The sequence below is a fragment of the Geotrypetes seraphini genome, chromosome 2 (genome assembly GCF_902459505.1).
Source record: "Geotrypetes seraphini chromosome 2, aGeoSer1.1, whole genome shotgun sequence".
NCBI classification, from domain to species: domain Eukaryota; kingdom Metazoa; phylum Chordata; class Amphibia; order Gymnophiona; family Dermophiidae; genus Geotrypetes; species Geotrypetes seraphini.
This window is the reverse complement of record NC_047085.1, coordinates 2047274-2068033: the sequence shown is the minus strand read 5'-3', so window position 1 is coordinate 2068033 and position 20760 is coordinate 2047274. Positions and strand designations below refer to the sequence as shown.

At 41.8% G+C, this 20760-nt stretch overlaps 1 protein-coding gene across 5 annotated transcripts in view; it reads left to right on the top strand.

Annotated features, from left to right (window-relative positions):
- ADCK5 (aarF domain containing kinase 5) overlaps nucleotides 1-20760 on the top strand; it is a 217052-nt gene that overhangs the window by 105874 nt on the left and 90418 nt on the right. For all 5 annotated transcript variants that reach the window (XM_033934864.1, XM_033934862.1, XM_033934863.1 and 2 more), the window contains one exon: nucleotides 12227-12340. In XM_033934864.1, the coding sequence (XP_033790755.1) occupies nucleotides 12227-12340 (114 nt within the window). The remainder of the gene's footprint in view (nucleotides 1-12226; nucleotides 12341-20760) is intronic.

Here is a 20760-nt window from a genome sequence, read left to right as displayed (position 1 = left end):
TGGATGTCCTGGAGGCGTCTCGGAAGGAGTCCACTCGCCAGTGTTACCATCAGAAGTGGACCCACTTTTCTTCCTAGTGTGCTACTCGACAGCAGGAGCCGCTGTCTGTCTCCTTATCTGCTGTCCTGGATTATCTGTTACACTTGTCTGGCGCTGGACTCAAGTCCTCTTTGGTTCGAGTCCACCTTAGTACCATTGCTGCTTTTCATCAGCCGATTGACGAGAAGCCTATCTCTGTTCATCCTGTGGTTTCCCGTTTCATGAAAGGCTTTTTCCACGTTCATCCGCCTCTTAAACCTCCTGTGGTTTGGGATCTTAACGTGGTCCTTGCTCGCTTGATGAAACTCCCGTTCGAGCCGCTAGCGCGGGCTCACTTGAAGTATCTTACCTGGAAGTTTGTGTTTCTTATTGCTCTCACTTCTGCCCGTCGGGTCAGTGAGCTTCAAGCCTTGGTAGCGGACCCACCTTTCACCAGTATAGACAAACTTCTAAAACCTACTGACCATTTCCCTATGTTTCTCATTCATGTAGGTACCAACGATACTGCCAGAAGCACATCAGACAGCATCCCTAAAGACTTCGAGGCCCTGGGAAGGAAGCTAAAGCAGACAGGAGCACAGGTGGTCTTCTCATCAATCCTCCCGGTAAGAGACAAAGGCAGAGACAGGGAAGAGCGCATCCATAGGACCAACGAGTGGCTTCGCGAATGGTGTTTAGAGACGAACTTTGGATTCCTAGACCACGGAGCAGCGCTACAAGGACTACAGGGACCTGATGGACTTCACCTAACAAAGAGAGGCAAGAAAGTTTTTGGACATCGACTAGCACATCTACTTCGGAAGGCTTTAAACTAGGTAAGTTGGGGGAGGGTTCACACATACATACCAGAGCAGTAAGGATCCATCCTGATGAAGCAAGTAAAACCCACACTTCCGAGCCTAAGGTAAGTACCCATAGTATACACACTTCTGAGCCTAAGGCAAGTACACTAACGGGGATAGGCATATCATCACAAATTTGGAGAGCAATGTATGTTAATGCACACAGCTTGGGCAACAAAATCCTGGAACTAGAAACAGAAATAAGGAATGCAGACCTTGATATAGTAGCGATATCCGAGACCTGGTTCACAGACTCGCATGGGTGGGATATGGTTATACCAGGCTACAATCTACTTCGTCGAGACAGAGAGGGCAAATTAGGAGGGGGGGTAGCACTATACACCAAAGATAATATCAAAACTACCAGGATCACAGAGGTTAGATACACAGGGGAATCACTTTGGGTAAACCTGACCAGAGGGAACGAAAAATGCCTTTACCTCGGTGTGGTATACAGGCCTCCGAGACAAAAGGAAGACGAAGACAAAGAATTGATTGAGGACATAGAGAACATCACTTTGCGTGGTGACACAGTACTGTTAGGCGACTTCAACATGCCAGATGCAGACTGGAACACCCTCTCAGCAACTACGAGCGGTAGCAAGAGAATAATAACCTCCATTAAGGGTGCACAACTAAAACAAATGGTATTAGAGCCCACCAGGGAAAAAGCAATACTGGACCTGGTACTCACAAATGGAGACAGTGTCTCGGAAGTATCAGTGGGAGACACGCTGGGCTCCAGCGACCACAACATGGTATGGCTCAACCTCAGGAAAGGCTTCTCTAAATCAAACACAGCAACGAGGGTCCTCAACTTTAGGGAGGCAGATTTCGACCACATGAGAAAATTTGTCCATCAAAAGCTGCAAAACCATACAGAAACTGACAACCCGGAAAATATGTGGTCAAACCTAAAATCCATCCTGAACGAAGCATCTAGCCGCTACGTAAAAACAGTAAGCAAACGCCGGAGAAACAAAAAACCACAATGGTTCAACAAGGAAATTTCTGACCTCATTAAAATGAAAAAAGAAACATTTATTACCTACAAACATCTTGGGAAAAGGGAGGCAAAAGAAGACTATCAGGCCAGATCTAAGGCTGTCAAAAAGGCAGTCAGGGAAGCCAAACTTCAAACAGAGGAAGATCTAGCACGGAACATTAAAAAAGGGGACAAATCCTTCTTCAGGTACATTAGCGACAGGAAGAGAAACAAAAATGGAATAGAACGCCTTAGGAAATCAGATGGAAACTACGCAGAATCTGATACTACCAAAGCAGAACTGCTAAACGAATACTTCTGCTCAGTATTCACCTGTGAAGCACCGGGAGATGGTCCGCAACTACAAATAAGAAACAGCCAAAATGACCTGTTTCGTGATTACGAGTTTACACCTAGTAATGTCTACCACGAACTTTCAAGACTCAAAGTAGACAAAGCTATGGGGCCAGACAATCTACACCCCAGGGTACTCAAGAGAGCTGAGTGAAGTTCTGGCTGAACCACTATCCGTACTCTTCAATCTTTCCATGCGCACGGGAATAGTACCCCTAGACTGGAAAACAGCTAACGTAATTCCACTCCACAAAAAGGGCTGCAGAACGGAGACAGGAAATTACAGACCGGTGAGTCTTACATCCATAGTGTGCAAACTCATGGAAACACTAATCAAACAGGAACTTGACAAAATTCTAGATGAAGAAAATCTACGTGATCCACAGCAACACGGATTCACCAGGGGAAGGTCCTGCCAATCTAATCTGATTGACTTCTTTGATTGGGTGACCAGTCAACTGGATGCCGGTGAGTCCCTTGACGTGATATACTTGGACTTCAGCAAAGCTTTTGATAGCGTTCCACACCGCAGGCTGTTGAACAAACTAAAATCGATGGGATTAGGGGATACATTCACAACATGGGTAAGGGATTGGCTAGATGGTAGGCTTCAAAGGGTGATGGTAAACGGTACCCCCTCCAAAACGTCAGCAGTGATGAGTGGAGTACCTCAGGGCTCCGTCTTAGGGCCGATTCTATTCAATTTATTCATAGGAGATTTGACCCAAGGACTTAGAGGAAAAGTATCACTGTTTGCCGACGATGCCAAACTATGCAACATAGTTGGCAAAAGCAGTGTGCCTGACTTTATGACGCAGGACCTAAGACAGCTTGAACAGTGGTCATCAACTTGGCAGCTGGGCTTCAATGCTAAAAAATGTAAGGTAATGCACCTAGGCAAAAAAAATCCACACAGAACTTACACACTAAATGGTGAAACCTTGTCCAGGACCACGGTGGAACGTGATTTAGGAGTGATCATTAGCGACGATATGAAGGCTGCAAATCAAGTAGAGAAGGCATCGTCCAAGGCAAGACAAATGATGGGCTGTATCCGTAGGGGTTTTGTCAGCAGAAAACCTGAAGTCATAATGCCGCTGTACAGATCCATGGTGAGACCTCATCTCGAGTATTGTGTTCAATTCTGGAGACCACACTACCGAAAAGATGTGTTGAGAATTGAGTCGGTTCAGCGAATGGCTACCAGGATGGTTTTGGGGCTCAGGGAACTCACGTATGAAGAAAGGTTAAAAAAACTGCGGATGTACTCACTGGAGGAGCGAAGAGAGAGAGGGGACATGATTGAGACCTTTAAGTATATTACTGGGCGTATAGAGGTGAAAGATGATATCTTCAGTCTTATAGGGCCCTCAGTAACCAGAGGTCACTCGCTGAAAATCAGGGGAGGGAAATTTCAGGGTGATGCGAGGAAGTACTTCTTCACTGAAAGGGTGGTAGATCATTGGAACGAGCTGCCTCAGAGGGTGATTGAGGCCAGCAGCGTGTTAGATTTCAAGAGAAAATGGGATATTCATGTGGGATCTCTGAGAGAGTAGGAGTCAGGGGGTGGGTCATTGGTATGGGCAGACTCGATGGGCTGTAGCCCTTTTCTGCCGTCAATTTCTATGTTTCTATGTTTCTATGTCTTCCATCATGATAAGGTGGTTCTCCGTACCCATCCTAAGTTCTTGCCTAAGGTTGTTTCTGAGTTTCACATCAACCAATCCATTGTTCTTCCTGTGTTTTTCCCGAAGCCCCATTCTCACTCTGGAGAAGTGACTCTGCATTCTCTTGTTTCCAAGCGTGCGCTGGCCTTCTACTTGAAGCGTACCACTCCTCATCGTTCTGCTCCCCAGCTGTTCGATCCTAATCGCTTGGGTCACTCTGTTTCTAAGCAGACCATTTCTAACTGGTTTGCCGCTTGTATCTCTTTCTGTTACGCTCAGGCTGGTCTCTCCCTGCCGGGTCGAGTCACAGGCCACAAGGTCAGAGCGAAGGCATCGTCTGTTGTTTTCCTCCGCTCAACTCCGCTTGAGGAATTCTGTAAGGCTGCCACTTGGTCCTCGGTTCATACATTTACCTCACACTACTGTCTGGATACTTTCTCCAGGCGTGTGGCCATTTTGGCCAGTCCGTTTTGCAAAATCTGTTCCCCTAAATTGCCAACTCTCCCTCCATCCCATTCTGGTTAGCTTGGAGGTCTCCCATATGTTGAAAATATGCTGCCTGCTTGTCCTGGGATAAAGCACAGATACTTATCGTAACAGGTGTTTTCCAGGGACAGCAGGCAGATATTCTTTCAACCCACCCACCTCTCTGTGATTGGCTTCTTTGCTAGCTATCTGAACTGAGGCCATGCTGAGGAGACGCATGCCCTAGGTCGGGCGGGAGGGGCTCGCGCGCATGCGCGGGCCAATCGCAAGCTTGAAGGTCTTCAAGCAAGTTTGCTTCCGAAAACATCTGCTAGAGGGCTCTGTCGTTGATGTCACTCACATGTTGAAAATATCTGCCTGCTGTCCCTGGATAACACCTGTTACGGTAAGTAACTGTGCTTTTTAGCCTCTCCAGACCGGCATAGGACTCCACTCTGTCTATTGTCATGTTTTTGTGGGTGTTGCACATGTAGATTTTGTTTTTTCTGTGGATTGTAGTATTTTTCTAGGGCTGGGGAGAATTGAAGAACAGCGGCTGTGGCTCGGCTGGCGTAGCTGGCGAGCTAGGGGGACATATTCTTGCTGGGATCTTTCCTTTGCATTTTCCAACAGCATTCAGGTATAATAGTTGTTACTCCTATTTGGAGTCTTGTTTATTTCTGTTTCCAGTTCTTAGTTCTGCTTGGCTATTTGGCAGACGGATAGGAATGGGAAGAGATACCTTTTATGTACTATTCCAGAGTTTTGTTTCAGTCTCCACTTGCTGGTCATGATGAGATATAACCCACTTGTAAGGTACCTATGATGGTCTGGAGAGGCTAAAAGAAAGCAAATTAGCAGGTAAGAATCTAATTTCTCCTTCTATCCCGTTGTCCCCAAAAAGTTAAACACGGGGGCGTGGCTTGGACGCGAACTCAGATGGTCGGGTGAACGACTAGCTCCATGTAAACAAGCCAAATTAAAGAAAAACTACAAAAATAACCAAACTCTAAAAAGAAAAAAGAGGATTTAACAACTTATTATGGCATCCAACAAACAAAATAAAGGAGAACCAAAGGCTGGAGGATCTGGATTAGGAAGTAACAAAAGATCAAAACCGGAACCTTCAACTCCTCCTTCAAATATACCGTTACCATCTGATGAAAGCCCCGACGTTATGGAGGAATTAAGACAAATAAAAGAAATTGTTCTAGATAGCAATAAAAAATTGCAAAAGGCAATGGACGATGCGGCATTACTCACCAAGAGAGTAGAGGTAACAGAAAACAGAATAAATATTCTGGAGGAAAACTCAGAACAAATAAATATTGAAATGAGACAAAATAAAACATTATGGAAAGAGATAACAGAAATAAAAAGGGATCTTGAAGACAGCCGAAATCGCGAACGTAGAAATAATTTACGTATTATTGGGATGCCGGAAGGAGTAGAAAGAAATGACCCTATTACCTTCTTACAGAATTTTTTACTTAAAGTGCTCCCCTTGAAATTTAAAACAGCTTTAGAAATTGAAAGAGCACACCGGATTCCAACCCAAAGGAAAAATACACAACAGGGTCCAAGAACTTTAATTTTCAAACTGCTCAGACATCAACAAGCAGTAGAAATCAGCCAACTAGCCAAAGAAAATAAAAATCTAAAATGTCAAGACGCAATAATACATATCGTCCCTGACTTCGCTAAAGAAACTGCAATGAAAAGAAAACAATTCTTGGACATGAGACCACAATTAAAATCAATGGGGGCTAGATATGGTCTTTTATATCCGGCGATAATGAAAATAACTATCAATAATACAACCCAAAATTTCTCAGACCCCAAAAAACTACAAGATTTCATAGAGCAAAATGAACAACCTATGTCTTCTTAAAAGTAAGTGAACATGTCATATTTAATTTTAATTTCTATACAATATAAATACTTTTAACTTTGGATTAAAAGACTTACAAAAATTTTACAGTTGAAACTTAATTTAAAAAAAAAAAAAAAATTCTGACACAACGGACGAAAATCCACGAGGATGGAATTATATTTGAATACATAGAATGTTCTTGTAAAATAATAAGGAAAGAACACTTCACACGAATCAACTTAAAGTCAAAATTCTTAACTAATTCTCAAAATAAGATTCTACAATATGAAATAAAACAAACTTACAAGAGATGTCACGAGGATGGAAGACTTCCGTTTGAGGTTCTGACGCAGAACTCGGCTTTATAACTCATTGACATTAGAATACACTATCTGCTGATTGGTTGGGAAAGTGAAAGGGGCGTTGCTTAGCGAAAAAAAAAAAAAATCTCCTCCATTCAAAATGAAGAACATAAACTTATAAATAAAAACTTAATGAGATTGGACAAGACGAATATGGATTCTACACTTGAAAAGTAATGGACTTTATATAGACAACTGAAAGAGACCCTGCTATGATTCGAGATCGAAGGTTGGTGTTGGCTAAAGGATTGGTTTTTAACTTTTTAGTAGTGGTGACAACAATGGCAGAGGTTGAGAGATGTGAATTTCCTGGAAGGTAATGAGCTGGGACAGAGCGGACAGACGAGATATTGTCTCGAATGATGAGCAAACTCTCCGGCAAAGGGGAAATTGTGTTACTACCGCCATCGATATCCGCTGTCGTTTCCCTGTTATCAGACTTCAAAAATCAATGGAAGATACATTGCTTTCCATTGCCTCTCCCTGCCTCCTACACAACAGACTTAGAAAGCGAAGATTTGGTCATCACCTACCCAGCCTGAGATCGAAGGTCTATGCTTCAAAGTCCCGCCGTTCACCAGCCCGATTTCTCTTTAAGGCTTAATGCCGGTCAACGCATAAACAATAAAACAGAGATCTCCTATCTACCCCAGTTACAGTGACGCCTGCACACTCCGAATTTCAATAACTGCAACTTTTCCACAGTGAAGGGAATTTACACAGACGCTGTGAGCAACTTCCTTGGAGCAATAATTCAAGATGCAAACTGAGACAAGAGTAATGTGAAGTGGGAATAAACACATGGAAAACAGACCATCGCAAAAGAAGAGTCATGGCAATTTATAAACTTATGAATTATCTTTAATTTTTTCTGAAGATTTTTGATGCAATTTTTATCTTTAAATATGTAAACGTTAATATTGTTATTATTTTTTATGGGTTCTCATTGTATTCAACTCAAGAATCTCATATGGCTCAAACAGAAATTTATGAATGCATATATGTATTTATATAATATATATATAAGTGAAGATGTATATATATATATATATATTATATATATGTATTATAAAATACACAAATACTGTTATAATTTCATTATAAATCCTATATAATACTAATATAGAATTTGGAAATTTATACTTAAAATAAATAGAAGGGACAAATAATTGTAGTAAATATAGTAAATTTGAGTAATAGCTTGGGGAGTTAATTACACCTAACCATTATATGCGTATCCAAGTTTTCGTATTTAAATGGGGTAGGGAGGGAGGAAAAGGATTAGTAAAATTCAATATAAAAATGGGTAAGGATAGGGAAAGGGATAATATAAAAAAATTAATAAAATGGGATAAATTAATAAAAACTACTATTCAACGTCTATACTTTAAAGAAAGATACTTTAACATTTTAAATGGAAATTAAGATTTTATCACTTAATGTTAATGGTCTAAATCATATAATAAAAAGGAAAAAAGCTTTACTATTTTTGAAGAGGCAAGAAGCTGATATATGCTTCATTCAAGAGACCCACCTCTCAGACATAGAATCAAAAAAGTTAGAAGGGGGATGGGTCAAACAATGTTTTTTCTCACCAGCAATAGGAAAAAAAGCAGGTGTTGCTATTCTAGTAAATAAAAAATGTAATGCTTCATTTAGATTGAGGGCATCGGATACTAATGGAAGATGGATAAATGTGGAAATGAAAATGGGAAATACTACCATGACGTTAATTAATATATACGCCCCTAATTCGAACCAAAATGAATTTTTTAAGTCTATTCAACAAATGATATTACCACTGGCTACTTCTAACTTAATAGTAGCTGGGGATTTTAATGCTGTTATGGATCCTCTGTTAGATAAAAACCCAAGTAGACATATGAAATCTATGGGTCTAGATAATTTGATACACTCTTGTGATTTGATAGATATTTGGAGAATACTTCATTTTAATGGACGAGAATTTTCTTTTTGTTCTCATGTTCACAATTCTTTTTCTAGAATAGATTATATTTTTACTTCAAAGAATTTGACACATCAGATATCACAAGCTGCCATTGATCCAATCATTTTATCTGATCATGGTGGGGTCTGGATTAAAATTAAGATTACAGATCAGTATATAAATAGACCATTCTGGAAGTTTGATAATACCTTGCTTGTTGAAACAACTTTTATTGAAAATCTTCAAATAAAAATGAAAGATTATTTTCAATTAAATGATAATAATGAAGTCTCTAAAGAAATATTATGGGATGCTTTTAAAGCATCAATGAGAGGTCAAATAATTTCATATTCGGCTTATCTTAAAAAACAGATCAAAAAAGAATTTATAAATTTAGAAAATGAGATTAAAAATTTTGAAAAAAAACTAACAGAAAAATGGGAATATTCTATTCAACAAGCATTATTGAAACTTAAAATAAAATATAACGAGATTTCATCTAAATTGATCAGGAAAGAATTATTTTCTCAACAAACATTGTATTATGGAAACTCAAATAAGGCAGGAAGAATATTGGCAAATTACCTTAAAACAAAAAAAAGGAAAACAAAATTAATTGCAATAAAAGATGAAAATGGTGTAACATTTACAAATATTGATTCTATTTTAAAACAATTTTTAAAATTTTATAGATCCCTTTATTCTTCTAAGACTTATTCAAATAAAAAAAAAGAAGGTTTAGAATTTTTACAAATGTTAGAGGGTCCAAAAATTCCTGAACATATAAAACGAAGTATGGATGAACCAATATCACTAAAAGAATTAGAAACAGCTTTAAAATCCCTTAGAGTTGGATCCGCTCCAGGTGGTGATGGATATACGATAGAATTCTATAAAACATTTCAAAAATTTTTGTTACCCTATTTACTAAATCTTTATCAATACCAAATTAATAAAGGTTCAACAAATGGCACTATAGCAGAATCATTAACTATCGTTTTGCCAAAGCCAAATAAAGACCCCACTTTGGTTTTAAATTATAGGCCAATATCTTTAATAAATGTAGATGGTAAAATATTAGCAAAAATATTAGCTTTAAGATTGGCTAAAGCTCTCCCACATATTATAGGTATGCATCAAACAGGATTCGTAGCTCAAAGACATTCATCTCATAATACCAGATTGGCATTCCATATGTTATACCTATCAAAACAAATGAACGAACCTACTTTTGCTATATCTCTAGATGCAGAAAAGGCTTTTGATAGAGTAGAATGGACTTTTATGTATCAAGCAATGGAATGGTTTGATATAGGTCCTGGATTCATACAAATGATACAAACATTATATAGCTCCCCTTCTGCTAGATTATATATTAATAATACGTTTTCAGAAAAATTTAATCTACAGAGAGGAGTTAGACAAGGTTGTCCCTTGTCTCCTTTATTGTTTGATATAGTTTTAGAACCCTTAATAATAGCAATTCAACAAGTGAAGGAGATACAGGGTATACCACATTCAGATAAAGAATACAAAATATCAGCTTATGCTGATGATTTATTATTATATTTGAGGAATCCAGAATCTACCATTCCACATTTACTTGACCTAATTGAAAAATTTGGAAAATTTTCTGGATATAAGATAAATTGGAACAAATCAGAAATACTCCCATTAAATGTACATTGTACAAAAGGATTATTTGATACATTCTCTTTTGTTTGGAAAGAGGAAGCAATTAAATATCTTGGAATTTGGATTACAAAAAATTTGGAAGACACAATGAAAATTAATGAAAAATGTTTATTACAAAAAGTGACTGAGATGTGTGACCATTGGAATCCATTGCACTTATCTTGGTGGGGAAGAGTACAAACTGTTAAAATGATGATATTGCCTGTAGTTTGTTACCAAATGGGTATGATACCAGTTTTCTTCCAAGATTCTTTTTATACAAAGTTAAATAGGATATTGACAAAATTTATTTGGCTCGGGAAAAACCCCAGAATTGCTTTAGTGTCATTGCAAAAAACAATTGCGGAGGGTGGGGTAAATTTTCCCAACTTTTATAGGTATCATCAAGCCTATATTTTACATCAAGGTATGTATTGGATCCTCCCAGAACCCACTGATAATATTCCAGACTGGTTCTGGCTAGAATGGAGACTCATGTTTCCTTTACGTCTTAGTAATGTAATTAGTATCAAAATGCCAGGGCTATACAAAGAACATAAAATACTTATGGATACATGGAAAACTTTAAGGTATATAAGTAATCTAACTCCTATTCCAATTAATAAATCAACAACTCAAACGATCTGGCTAAACCCCAAGATCAGAATAGGCGGTTTCAAAATAATCTGGAAAGACTGGATATTAGCAGGTATTCATACTTTAGATGATATACTATAGCAACACAAAAGGGATATATAAGTAAATTTCAAAAAATATGGAGACCATTAACTGAATACTGTAAAGAATGATTAATTTTCCCATGTTTAGAATTTGATAAGAATGTAAGGGGGGAACTGTATTAAAACTTTATTCAGATATTGAGGTTCTGAAGGGAGGGGGGAGGGGAAGGGATAGTATTATATTAACTAAAAATATATAAATTTAGATTTCTGAAATATTAATATGAATTTTAATATCAATTTTTATATAAAAAAAATTAAATTAAATATTAATAGATGAGCTTATCAAGTATGTATATATATAAATTTTTATTGAGATTATGTAATTCACTTGATGTAACATTTGAAAATGAATAAAGATTTAAAACTAAAAAAACAAAAAGTTAAACACACAATTTCAGTGCAAGTTTATGATACAAGTTATTATCCTAACTTAACACCAACCAGGGGTCTAATACTAATATACATACACTTCTCCCTCCATATTTGCGGTTTCAGCATTTGCGGTTTCGATTGTTCACGGTTTTTAGCTTGCTGGCTCCTCCCCCCAAATTGCATCAGCTTGCATAGAGAAATCGCTGATTCCAAGCATTTACAGAGAAAATCGCTGATTCCCAGCACTTTGTTCACTGTGTTTTGCCTCTCCTTCAGAAACAGGCCAGGTCTCCCACCATGTTATTCATGATTTCACCATATTCACGATGTTTTTTAATAGAAAACAGCAAATAACATATAAAAAAGTTATTTGCGGTTCTGTTAATCCCCTATCACAGCGAATACGGAGGGAGAAGTGTAATTTACAGTTTACTGGTTACAATTTACCCTGGTTATCCTTCCAGTACAAGTTTTATCCAAATTGACATACAGACAGTTTGCAGGTTGGATTTGCCATAGTTACAGTACAAGATTTTACAATACAAGTTTTCCTTTCTATTGCTATTTGAATGGACATCCATGAGCACATGGAAGGCAACTCTTTGACATTTGAGTCATGCAGGTGCTTCATTTATAATTTGTTTTTGCATTTTTGTATTTGTACGAAACAGGCGCGATCTGATGTGACCAGTTTAGGACAACAGAGCCAAAGTGGCTTAAATTTGTCATTTCTTCAAGTGCCTGTGCTTCATGACACCTCCTCCTTATTATTAACACATTTAATTGTGCATGACCCAAGCTAATCATTGCCCCTGTTGTGATAAGTGTTTTGCTGGGGAGGATTTGGATTTTTAGTTTGGGGTGTCTCTCCATTTTCCAGTAGATTTGCTTTCCTTTCCCAGGTGCAATACATCGATTTAAGGGATCGGTTTGATGGTGATATTTGGACACTAGAGCTGCTTCTACAGATTATCGAGTTCATGCATCCAGATTTTGGCTTCAGCTGGGTTTTAAAGGTATGAGAGATGTTTATTATTCCCAATTGGCCTCATTTGCTCAAGCTCATGATGATAAGTGATTTTCATTCATGCAGTGGCGTAACTAGCATATGTGACACCCGGGACCCATCACTTTTTGACACCCCCCCATCTGTACAAAAAACATGATTTTTAGTAACAAGCCACATGTCACACATGAGTACCTAGGAAAAGGCAGCATCTTACATATTGCAATGAGCAGTACAACATCAATACACCCATTGTAAAACTAAACAAGCCAGACTAGTACAGATCAATCCTGCAGTCAATCCTAACAAAAAACCATGTCTTTCGAACACACAGAACACAGAAAACACCTTCGCCTAGTATGGAATATGTAATCACAAACTAACCCATCCCTCTTTTACAAAACTGTAGTGTGGATTTTAGCCACAGTGGTAACAGCTCTGACGCTCATAGAATTCTGAGCATCAGAGCTGCTACCACCATGGCTGGCGCTAAAAAACGCTCCACAGTTTTGTAAAAGGGAGGATAAAATAGAAATACATAGACAAAGGTTAAATTGAACCAGTAAGAAGCTGGACTCTGCATACATTGCACCACAGAAACACTGCCTGGCTGGCCCGGAAAGTCCTCTCCGACATCAGAATTGACGTCGGAAAGAAGACTTCTTGTCGGCAATTAGCAGCAGCAGCGGGGAGGTAAGACAGCAGCGGCGCGGACTGGGGGGAAGGAAGGGTAGGAGGGCAGGAGGACCAGGGTAGTAGGGCAGGAGGACCCGGACCTGGTCGGCTGTACACCCCCCCAAGCCGTGCACCCGGGGCGGACCTCCCCCCGCTCCCCCTCCTTGGTATGCCACTGCATTCATGTGAGATCCATTAGGAGCAAAATTGTATTAATTTTCGAGCTAGTTTGCTGTGTGACTGAGTCTTGGGTTTCTGACTCAGATGTAGTGTTATGTTCAAATGATTTTTTATTGAGCTCAATACTGCAAAGGTACACAAAATCCTTACTGGTAAATTGAAAGCGCAAAATTTTAAACCAAACATCAACTATCACCAAATACAAGCATACATCCCAACATCCCCCCTCCCTCCCCCAGGGTGGCTCCATACATGAATGAAATAAACAGGAAAGGAATAGAATGGCAAAAAACATTACTGAAAGATATCACGAGTTCAATAGATGACTCTGGGCCAGAGGTGACCTGCCTCCCAGGAGCAAGAATGAAGGACATCGTGGACAAAATTGGAAAGATCCTAGAAGGAGTAGAGATGGAAGAGACATGATCCACATCGGGACAAATGATGTCAGCAGGTGGGACTACAGTAGAAGTGCACTGATAGAACAGTTCAAGATTCTGGGAAGGTAGTTGAAGATGAGGACTCAGAAGATAGCGTTTTCAGAGATCTACCAGTACCGAGGGCAGATATGAAGAGGAAGACGGAACTACAATCAATAAATGCATGGATGAGGAGATGGTGTGAGGAAGAGGGGTTCCACTTCGTGAGGAACTGGACAACGTTTTGGGGCAAGAACAAGCTCTTCAGGAGAGATGGACTGCACCTGAGCGCAGCGGGAACTAGACTTCTAGCAAACAACGTCAGGAGAGGAATAGAACAGGCTTTAAACTAAGAAAAAGGGGAAAGCCGACAGTCGACCAAGCGTCAACGATTCGGAAGAATGTATCCCGTGAAGATACTAAGTGGAAAAAATGCTGGGAAGAAACAACGGGCAAAACACAGGAATTGACTGATCCAGAAGAGGAGGATAAAGAGATTGTAGCACAGGAGAAGAAAATAAAGATCGAAGCACAGGGAAAAGAAACGAAGACAAAAAAATACCAGGACTTAAATTGCATATATACTAATGCAAGGAGCCTAAGGAGCAAAATGGGGGAATTAGAAGCCATGGCCAATGCAGAGGACATAGACATCATTGGAGTCACTGAAACATGGTGGAATGAGGAAAACAAATGGGATACAGGACTGCCGGGGTACAAGCTCTATCGCCAGGAAAGAAAGGAGGTGGAATAGCCCTATACATAAAAGAAAGCATACAGTCGACAAAAATGGACACAACAGAGATGACCAACAAGCTGGAATCGCTATGGGTTAAAAATACCGGGAAGGAAAGGGCCTGAAATAAAGATGGGCCTATACTATCATCCACCAGGGCAAACCGGAGATATCGATGAAGAAATGGAAGCTGAAATGAAGCGAGAATGCAAAAGCGGTAACACAGTTATTATAGGAGACTTCAACTACCCCGGAATAGACTGGAGTCTTGGAAGCTCAAAATGCGCTAGGGAGACAGAATTCCTGGAGGCTATACAAGATTGTTTTATGGAGCAACTTGTTAGAGAACCAGCGAGAGGAAATGCCACTCTGGATCTAATCCTAAATGGGTTAAGGGGACCTGCAAAGGAAGTGGAAGTAGTGGGACCGTTGGGAAACAGCGATCATGACACGATCAAGTTCAAGGTTGAGGTAGAAATACTGAAAGGAAAGAGAACTATAGCGACAACTTTCAACTTCAGGAAAGGAAACTACGAAGCAATGAAGGAAATGGTAAGGAAGAAACTTAGGAACAGTTCCAAAAAATGGCAAACGGTAGAACATGCCTGGTCTTTTCTCAAGAACACGGTGAGCGAGGCGCAAAATCTGTAAATCCCCAGATTCAGAAAGGGGTGCAAAAAGAGTTGAACAAAAGACCCGGCGTGGATAACTAAAATAGTGAAGGAAGTGATAGGCAATAAGAAAAATTCATTCAGGAAAAAGGACAAAACTAAGGGGAACTGGAAAGAGAACAGGAAGTATCAAAAAGAATGTCACCGAGTGGTTTGAAAAGCCAAAAGAGAGTTTGAAGAGAGGCTAGCCAGGGAAGCACGAAATTTCAAACTGTTTAGATATGTTAAAGGGAAGCAACCGGCTAGGGAGGAGGTGGGACCGCTGGACAACGGAGACAGGAAGAGAGTGGTGAAGGAGGAAAAAGAAGTAGCAGAAAGACTTAACATAGTAACATAGTAACATAGTAGATGACGGCAGATAAAGACCCGAATGGTCCATCCAGTCTGCCCAACCTGATTCAATTTAAATTTTTTTTTTAAATTTTTAATTTAATTTTTTTTCTTCTTAGCTATTTCTGGGCGAGAATCCAAAGCTTTACCCGGTACTATGCTTGGGTTCCAACTGCCGAAATCTCTGTTAAGACTTAGCTATTTCTGGGCGAGAATCCAAAGCTTTACCCTGTATTGTGCTTGGGTTCCAACTGCCGAAATCTCTGTTAAGACTTACTCCAGCCCATCTACACCCTCCCAGCCATTGAAGCCCTCCCCTGCCCATCCTCCACCAAACGGCCATACACAGACACAGACCGTACAAGTCTGCCCAGTAATTGGCCTAGTTCAATATTTAATATTATTTTCTGATTCTAAATCTTCTGTGTTCATCCCACGCTTCTTTGAACTCAGTCACAGTTTTACTCTCCACCACCTCTCTCGGGAGCGCATTCCAGGCATCCACCACCCTCTTCGTAAAGTAGAATTTCCTAACATTGCCCCTGAATCTACCACCCCTCAACCTCAAATTATGTCCTCTGGTTTTACCATTTTCCTTTCTCTGGAAAAGATTTTGTTCTACATTAATACCCTTTAAGTCAGTGTTTTTCAACCTTTTTTGGGCAAAGGCACACTTGTTTCATGAAAAAAATCACGAGGCACACCACCATTAGAAAATGTTAAAAAATTTAACTCTGTGCCTATATTGACTATATATAAAGTAATTCACTTGAGTGCCACCGCCGCCATCGGGAACAGGCCGGTGCCAAGTTCTCCCTGCTTCTCTTCCCCGCGGGGCCGACCAACTCTCGCCACCCGTCGTCAATTCTAACGTCGGAGAGGACGTTCTAGGCCAGCCAGGCAGCGATTGGCTGGCCCAGAACGTCCTCTCCGACGTCAGAATTGACGCGAGTGGCGAGAGTTGGCCGGCCCCACAGGGAAAAGCAGGGAGAACCTGGCGCCGGCCTGTTCCCGATGGCGGCGGTGGCACTCAAGTGGCTAAAGAGCCGCAGTTTGCCGGCCTAGGGACAACACTGGAGGGTGGCCAGCTGTGCACCCCCTTGGGATGTAAACCCGGGGTGGGGCAGACTGCCCCCCCCCACCCTGGTATGCCACTATCTGTACCTCACTCCCTCCCTATGACCAAAAATTCTCCTTTCTTCTATTCCCCGTGTACACAACCATCTCTTTCCCTCCCTTCCTCTCTCCAAAGTCCATGCCTTGTGTCCAAACACTCATTCCCTCCCCCACCTCAGCATCTCTTTCCCTCCCTTCCTCTCTCCCAAGTCCATGCCTTCTGTGTCCAAAAACACGTTCCCTCTCCCACCTCAGCATCTTTCCCTCCCTTCCTCTCTCCCAAGTCCATGCCTTCTGTGTCCAAAAACGCATTCCCTCCCCCACCTCAGCATCTCTTTCCCTCCCTCTCTCCCAAGTTCATGCCTTGTGTCCAAAACGCACTCCCTCCCCCCTTTTGTGTTCCGTGTTTGCCTCCCAGCCCATCTTTGCAACTTTCTCAGCAAAACGAAGCTCAAGCCGCGAGGCTAGTCTTCTGCTTCCTGCCTGCCCTGCCGCGCACAAATAGCCGAACGGAAGTATTCTCCAACGTCAGTGCTGACGTCGGAGGGCAGGCTTTGCTTAAGCCCTCCCTCCGACGTCAGCGCTGACATCGGGGAACGCTTGCGATCGGCTATATGTTAGCTGCAGGGCAGGCAGGAACAGAAGACGAGGCTCGCGGCTCGAGATGTATTGAACTCCGCGGGTCCCCCGTCCAGCTCTCTCCTGTCCACGTGGGGCGGACCGCCCCTCTCCCTAGACTGTGGCCTAGGACCCTGGGGGAGCCCGGGCCCCTGAATGCAGGACTGGTGGTACTGCCCTGATGGCGGCCCTGACCGTACGGCACACCAGGCAACATCTCGCGGCACACTAGTGTGCCGCGGAACAGCGGTTGAAAAACACTGCTTTAAGTATTTGAACGTCTGAATCATATCTCCCCTGTCTCTCCTTTCCTCTAGGGTATACATATTCAGGGCTTCCAGTCTCTCCTCATACGTCTTCTGGCGCAAGCCTCCTATCATTTTCGTCGCCCTCCTCTGGACCGCCTCAAGTCTTCTTATGTCTTTCGCCAGATACGGTCTCCAAAACTGAACACAATACTCCAAGTGGGGCCTCACCAATGACCTGTACAGGGGCATCAACACCTTCTTCCTTCTACTGACTACGCCTCTCTTTATACAGCCCAGAATCCTTCTGGCAGCAGCCACTGCCTTGTCACACTGTTTTTTCGCCTTTAGATCTTCGGACACTATCACCCCAAGGTCCCTCTCCCCGTCCGTGCATATCAGCTTCTCTCCTCCCAGCATATACGGTTCCTTCCTATTATTAATCCCCAAATGCATTACTCTGCATTTCTTTGCATTGAATTTTAGTTGCCAGGCATTAGACCATTCCTCTAACTTTTGCAGATCCTTTTTCATATTTTCCACTCCCTCTTCGGTGTCTACTCTGTTACAAATCTTGGTATCATCTGCAAAAAGGCACACTTTTCCTTCTAACCCTTCAGCAATGTCACTCACATACATATTGAACAGGATTGGCCCCAGCACCGAACCCTGAGGGTCTCCACTAGTCACCTTTCCTTCCTTCGAGCGACTTCCATTAACCACCACCCTCTGGCGTCTGTCCGACAGCCAGTTTCTGACCCAGTTCACCACTTTGGGTCCTAACTTCAGCCCTTCAAGTTTGTTCAACAGCCTCCTATGAAGAACTGTATCAAAGGCTTTGCTGAAATCCAAGTAAATTACATCTAGCATATGTCCTCGATCCAGCTCTCTGGTCACCCAATCAAAAAATTCAATCAGGTTCATTTGGCACGATTTACCTTTTGTAAAGCCATGTTGCCTCGGATCCTGTAACCCATGTTCTTTTCGTCTGTATTTACAAATGAAGACACATCCAACATACCGGAACCTGAGCAATTCTTCAATGGAAATCAAGCAGAAAAATTAACATCCATGGAAGATGTACGCAGGCAGATAGAAAAACTAAAAACTAACAAATCCCTGGGTCCGGACGGAATCCATCCAAGGGTTCTGAAGGAATTAAAGGAGGCGATTGCGGAACTACTACAGCAAATTTGCAATCTATCCCTGAAAAAAGGCATGATCCTGGAGGACTGGAAGATAGCCAATGTTACGCCCATCTTTAAAAAGAGATCAAGAGGTAACCCGGGAAACTACAGACCGGTGAGTCTGACCTCGGTTCCAGGGAAAATGGCGGAAGCACTGATAAAAGAAAACATTGATGAACATTTTGAAAGAAACGAACTTCTGATAACCAGCCAACATGGTTTCTGCAAGGGGAGATCATGCCTGCCGATCTTATTGCACTTCTTCGAAGGAATTAACAAACGGATGGACAAAGGGGACCCCATAGACATCGTATACTTAGACTTCCAAAAAGCCTTTGACCAGGTACCCCATGAACACCTACTTCGGAAACTGAAGAACCATGGGGTGGTAGGAGATGTACACAAATGGATCAGGAATTGGTTGGCGGGTAGGAAGCAGAGGGTAGGAGTGAAGGGCCACTACTCGAACTGGAGGAGGGTCACGAGTGGTGTTCCGCAGGGGTCGGTGCTTGGACCGCTGCTATTCAATGTATTTATAAATGATCTAGAAACAGGGACGAAGTGCGAAGTAATAAAATTCGCAGACGACACCAAACTATTTAATGGGGCTAGGACTAATGAGGACTGTGAAGATTTACAAAGGGACCTGATCAAAATAGGGAAGTGGGCGACGAGATAGCAGATTAAGTTCAATGTAGAGAAATGTAAAGTCTTGCACGTAGAAAACAGAAACCCGAGGTACAACTACACAATTGGAGGGCTGTTATTGAGTGAGAGTACCCAAGAAAGGGACTTGAGGTAATATTGGACAAGACAATAAAGCCGTCGGCACAGTGCGCAGTGGCCGCTAAGAAAGCAAATAGAATGCTAGGTATAATCAAGAAGGGTATTACAATCAGAATGAAAGAAGTTATCCTGCCGTTGTATCGGGAGATGGAGTATTTTATTTATTTATTTATTTAGATTTATATCCCGTCCTCCCAGTAGCTCAGAACGGTCCAATATTGGTCGCCGTACCTAAAGAAGGATATGAAGATACTCGAGAGGGTTCAGAAGAAAGCGACACGTTTCCTTCCTATTAATGCATTTGGGGATTAATAATAGGAAGGAACCGTATATGCTGGGAGGAGAGAAGCTGATATGCACGGGGTTATAGTGTCCGAAGATCTAAAGGCGAAAAAACAGTGTGACAAGGCAGTGGCTGCTGCCAGAAGGATGCTGGGCTGTATAAAGAGAGGCATAATCAGTAGAAGGAAGAAGGTGTTAATGCCCCTGTACAGGTCATTGGTGAGGCCCCACTTGGAGTATTGTGTTCAGTTTTGGAGACCGTATCTGGCGAAAGACGTAAGAAGACTTGAGGCGGTCCAGAGGAGGGCGACGAAAATGATAGGAGGCTTGCGCCAGAAGACGTATGAGGAGAGACTGGAAGCCCTGAATATGTATACCCTAGAGGAAAGGAGAGACAGGGGAGATATGATTCAGACGTTCAAATACTTGAAGGGTATTAACGTAGAACAAAATCTTTTCCAGAGAAAGGAAAATGGTAAAACCAGAGGACATAATTTGAGGTCGAGGGTGGTAGATTCAGGGGCAATGTTAGGAAATTCTACTTTACGGAGAAGGTAGTGGATGCCTGGAATGCGCTCCCGAGAGAGGTGGTGGAGAGTAAAACTGTGACTGAGTTCAAAGAAGCGTGGGATGAACACAGAAGATTTAGAATCAGAAAATAATATTAAATATTGAACTAGGCCAGTTACTGGACAGACTTGCACGGTCTTTGTCTGTGTATGGCCATTTGGTGGTAGATGGGCAGGGGAGGGCTTCAATGGCTGGGAGGGTGTAGATGGGATGGAGTAAGTCTTAACAGAGATTTCGGCAGTTGGAACCCAAGCACAGTACCGGGTAAAGCTTTGGATTCTTGCCCAGAAATAGCTAAGATCTGGTTTACATATTGGTCCCTCGGTGCCCCGCAACAGAGTCCCCAATGACGACCACTCTGCGCTTCTTCGGGGGGAGTCATCTGCTGGAAATCTTCCTGAGAGTCGTCTTGAAAGTCGCTGACTGGTCCTTCCTGTAGAAGCTGGAACCTGTTCTTCAGGATGATCTGTGGGGTTGATGTGAAGCTACTCTGTTTGCTTGAAGAATAGGAAGGTCTTCTGTATTTGCTTATAGAGGTAACCAGCTGCCAGGAGTCGACATCTCAAGCCTCTTCTTGTACCCCAACCGTTACTTCCAAAGCTGCAGGTCTGGTCA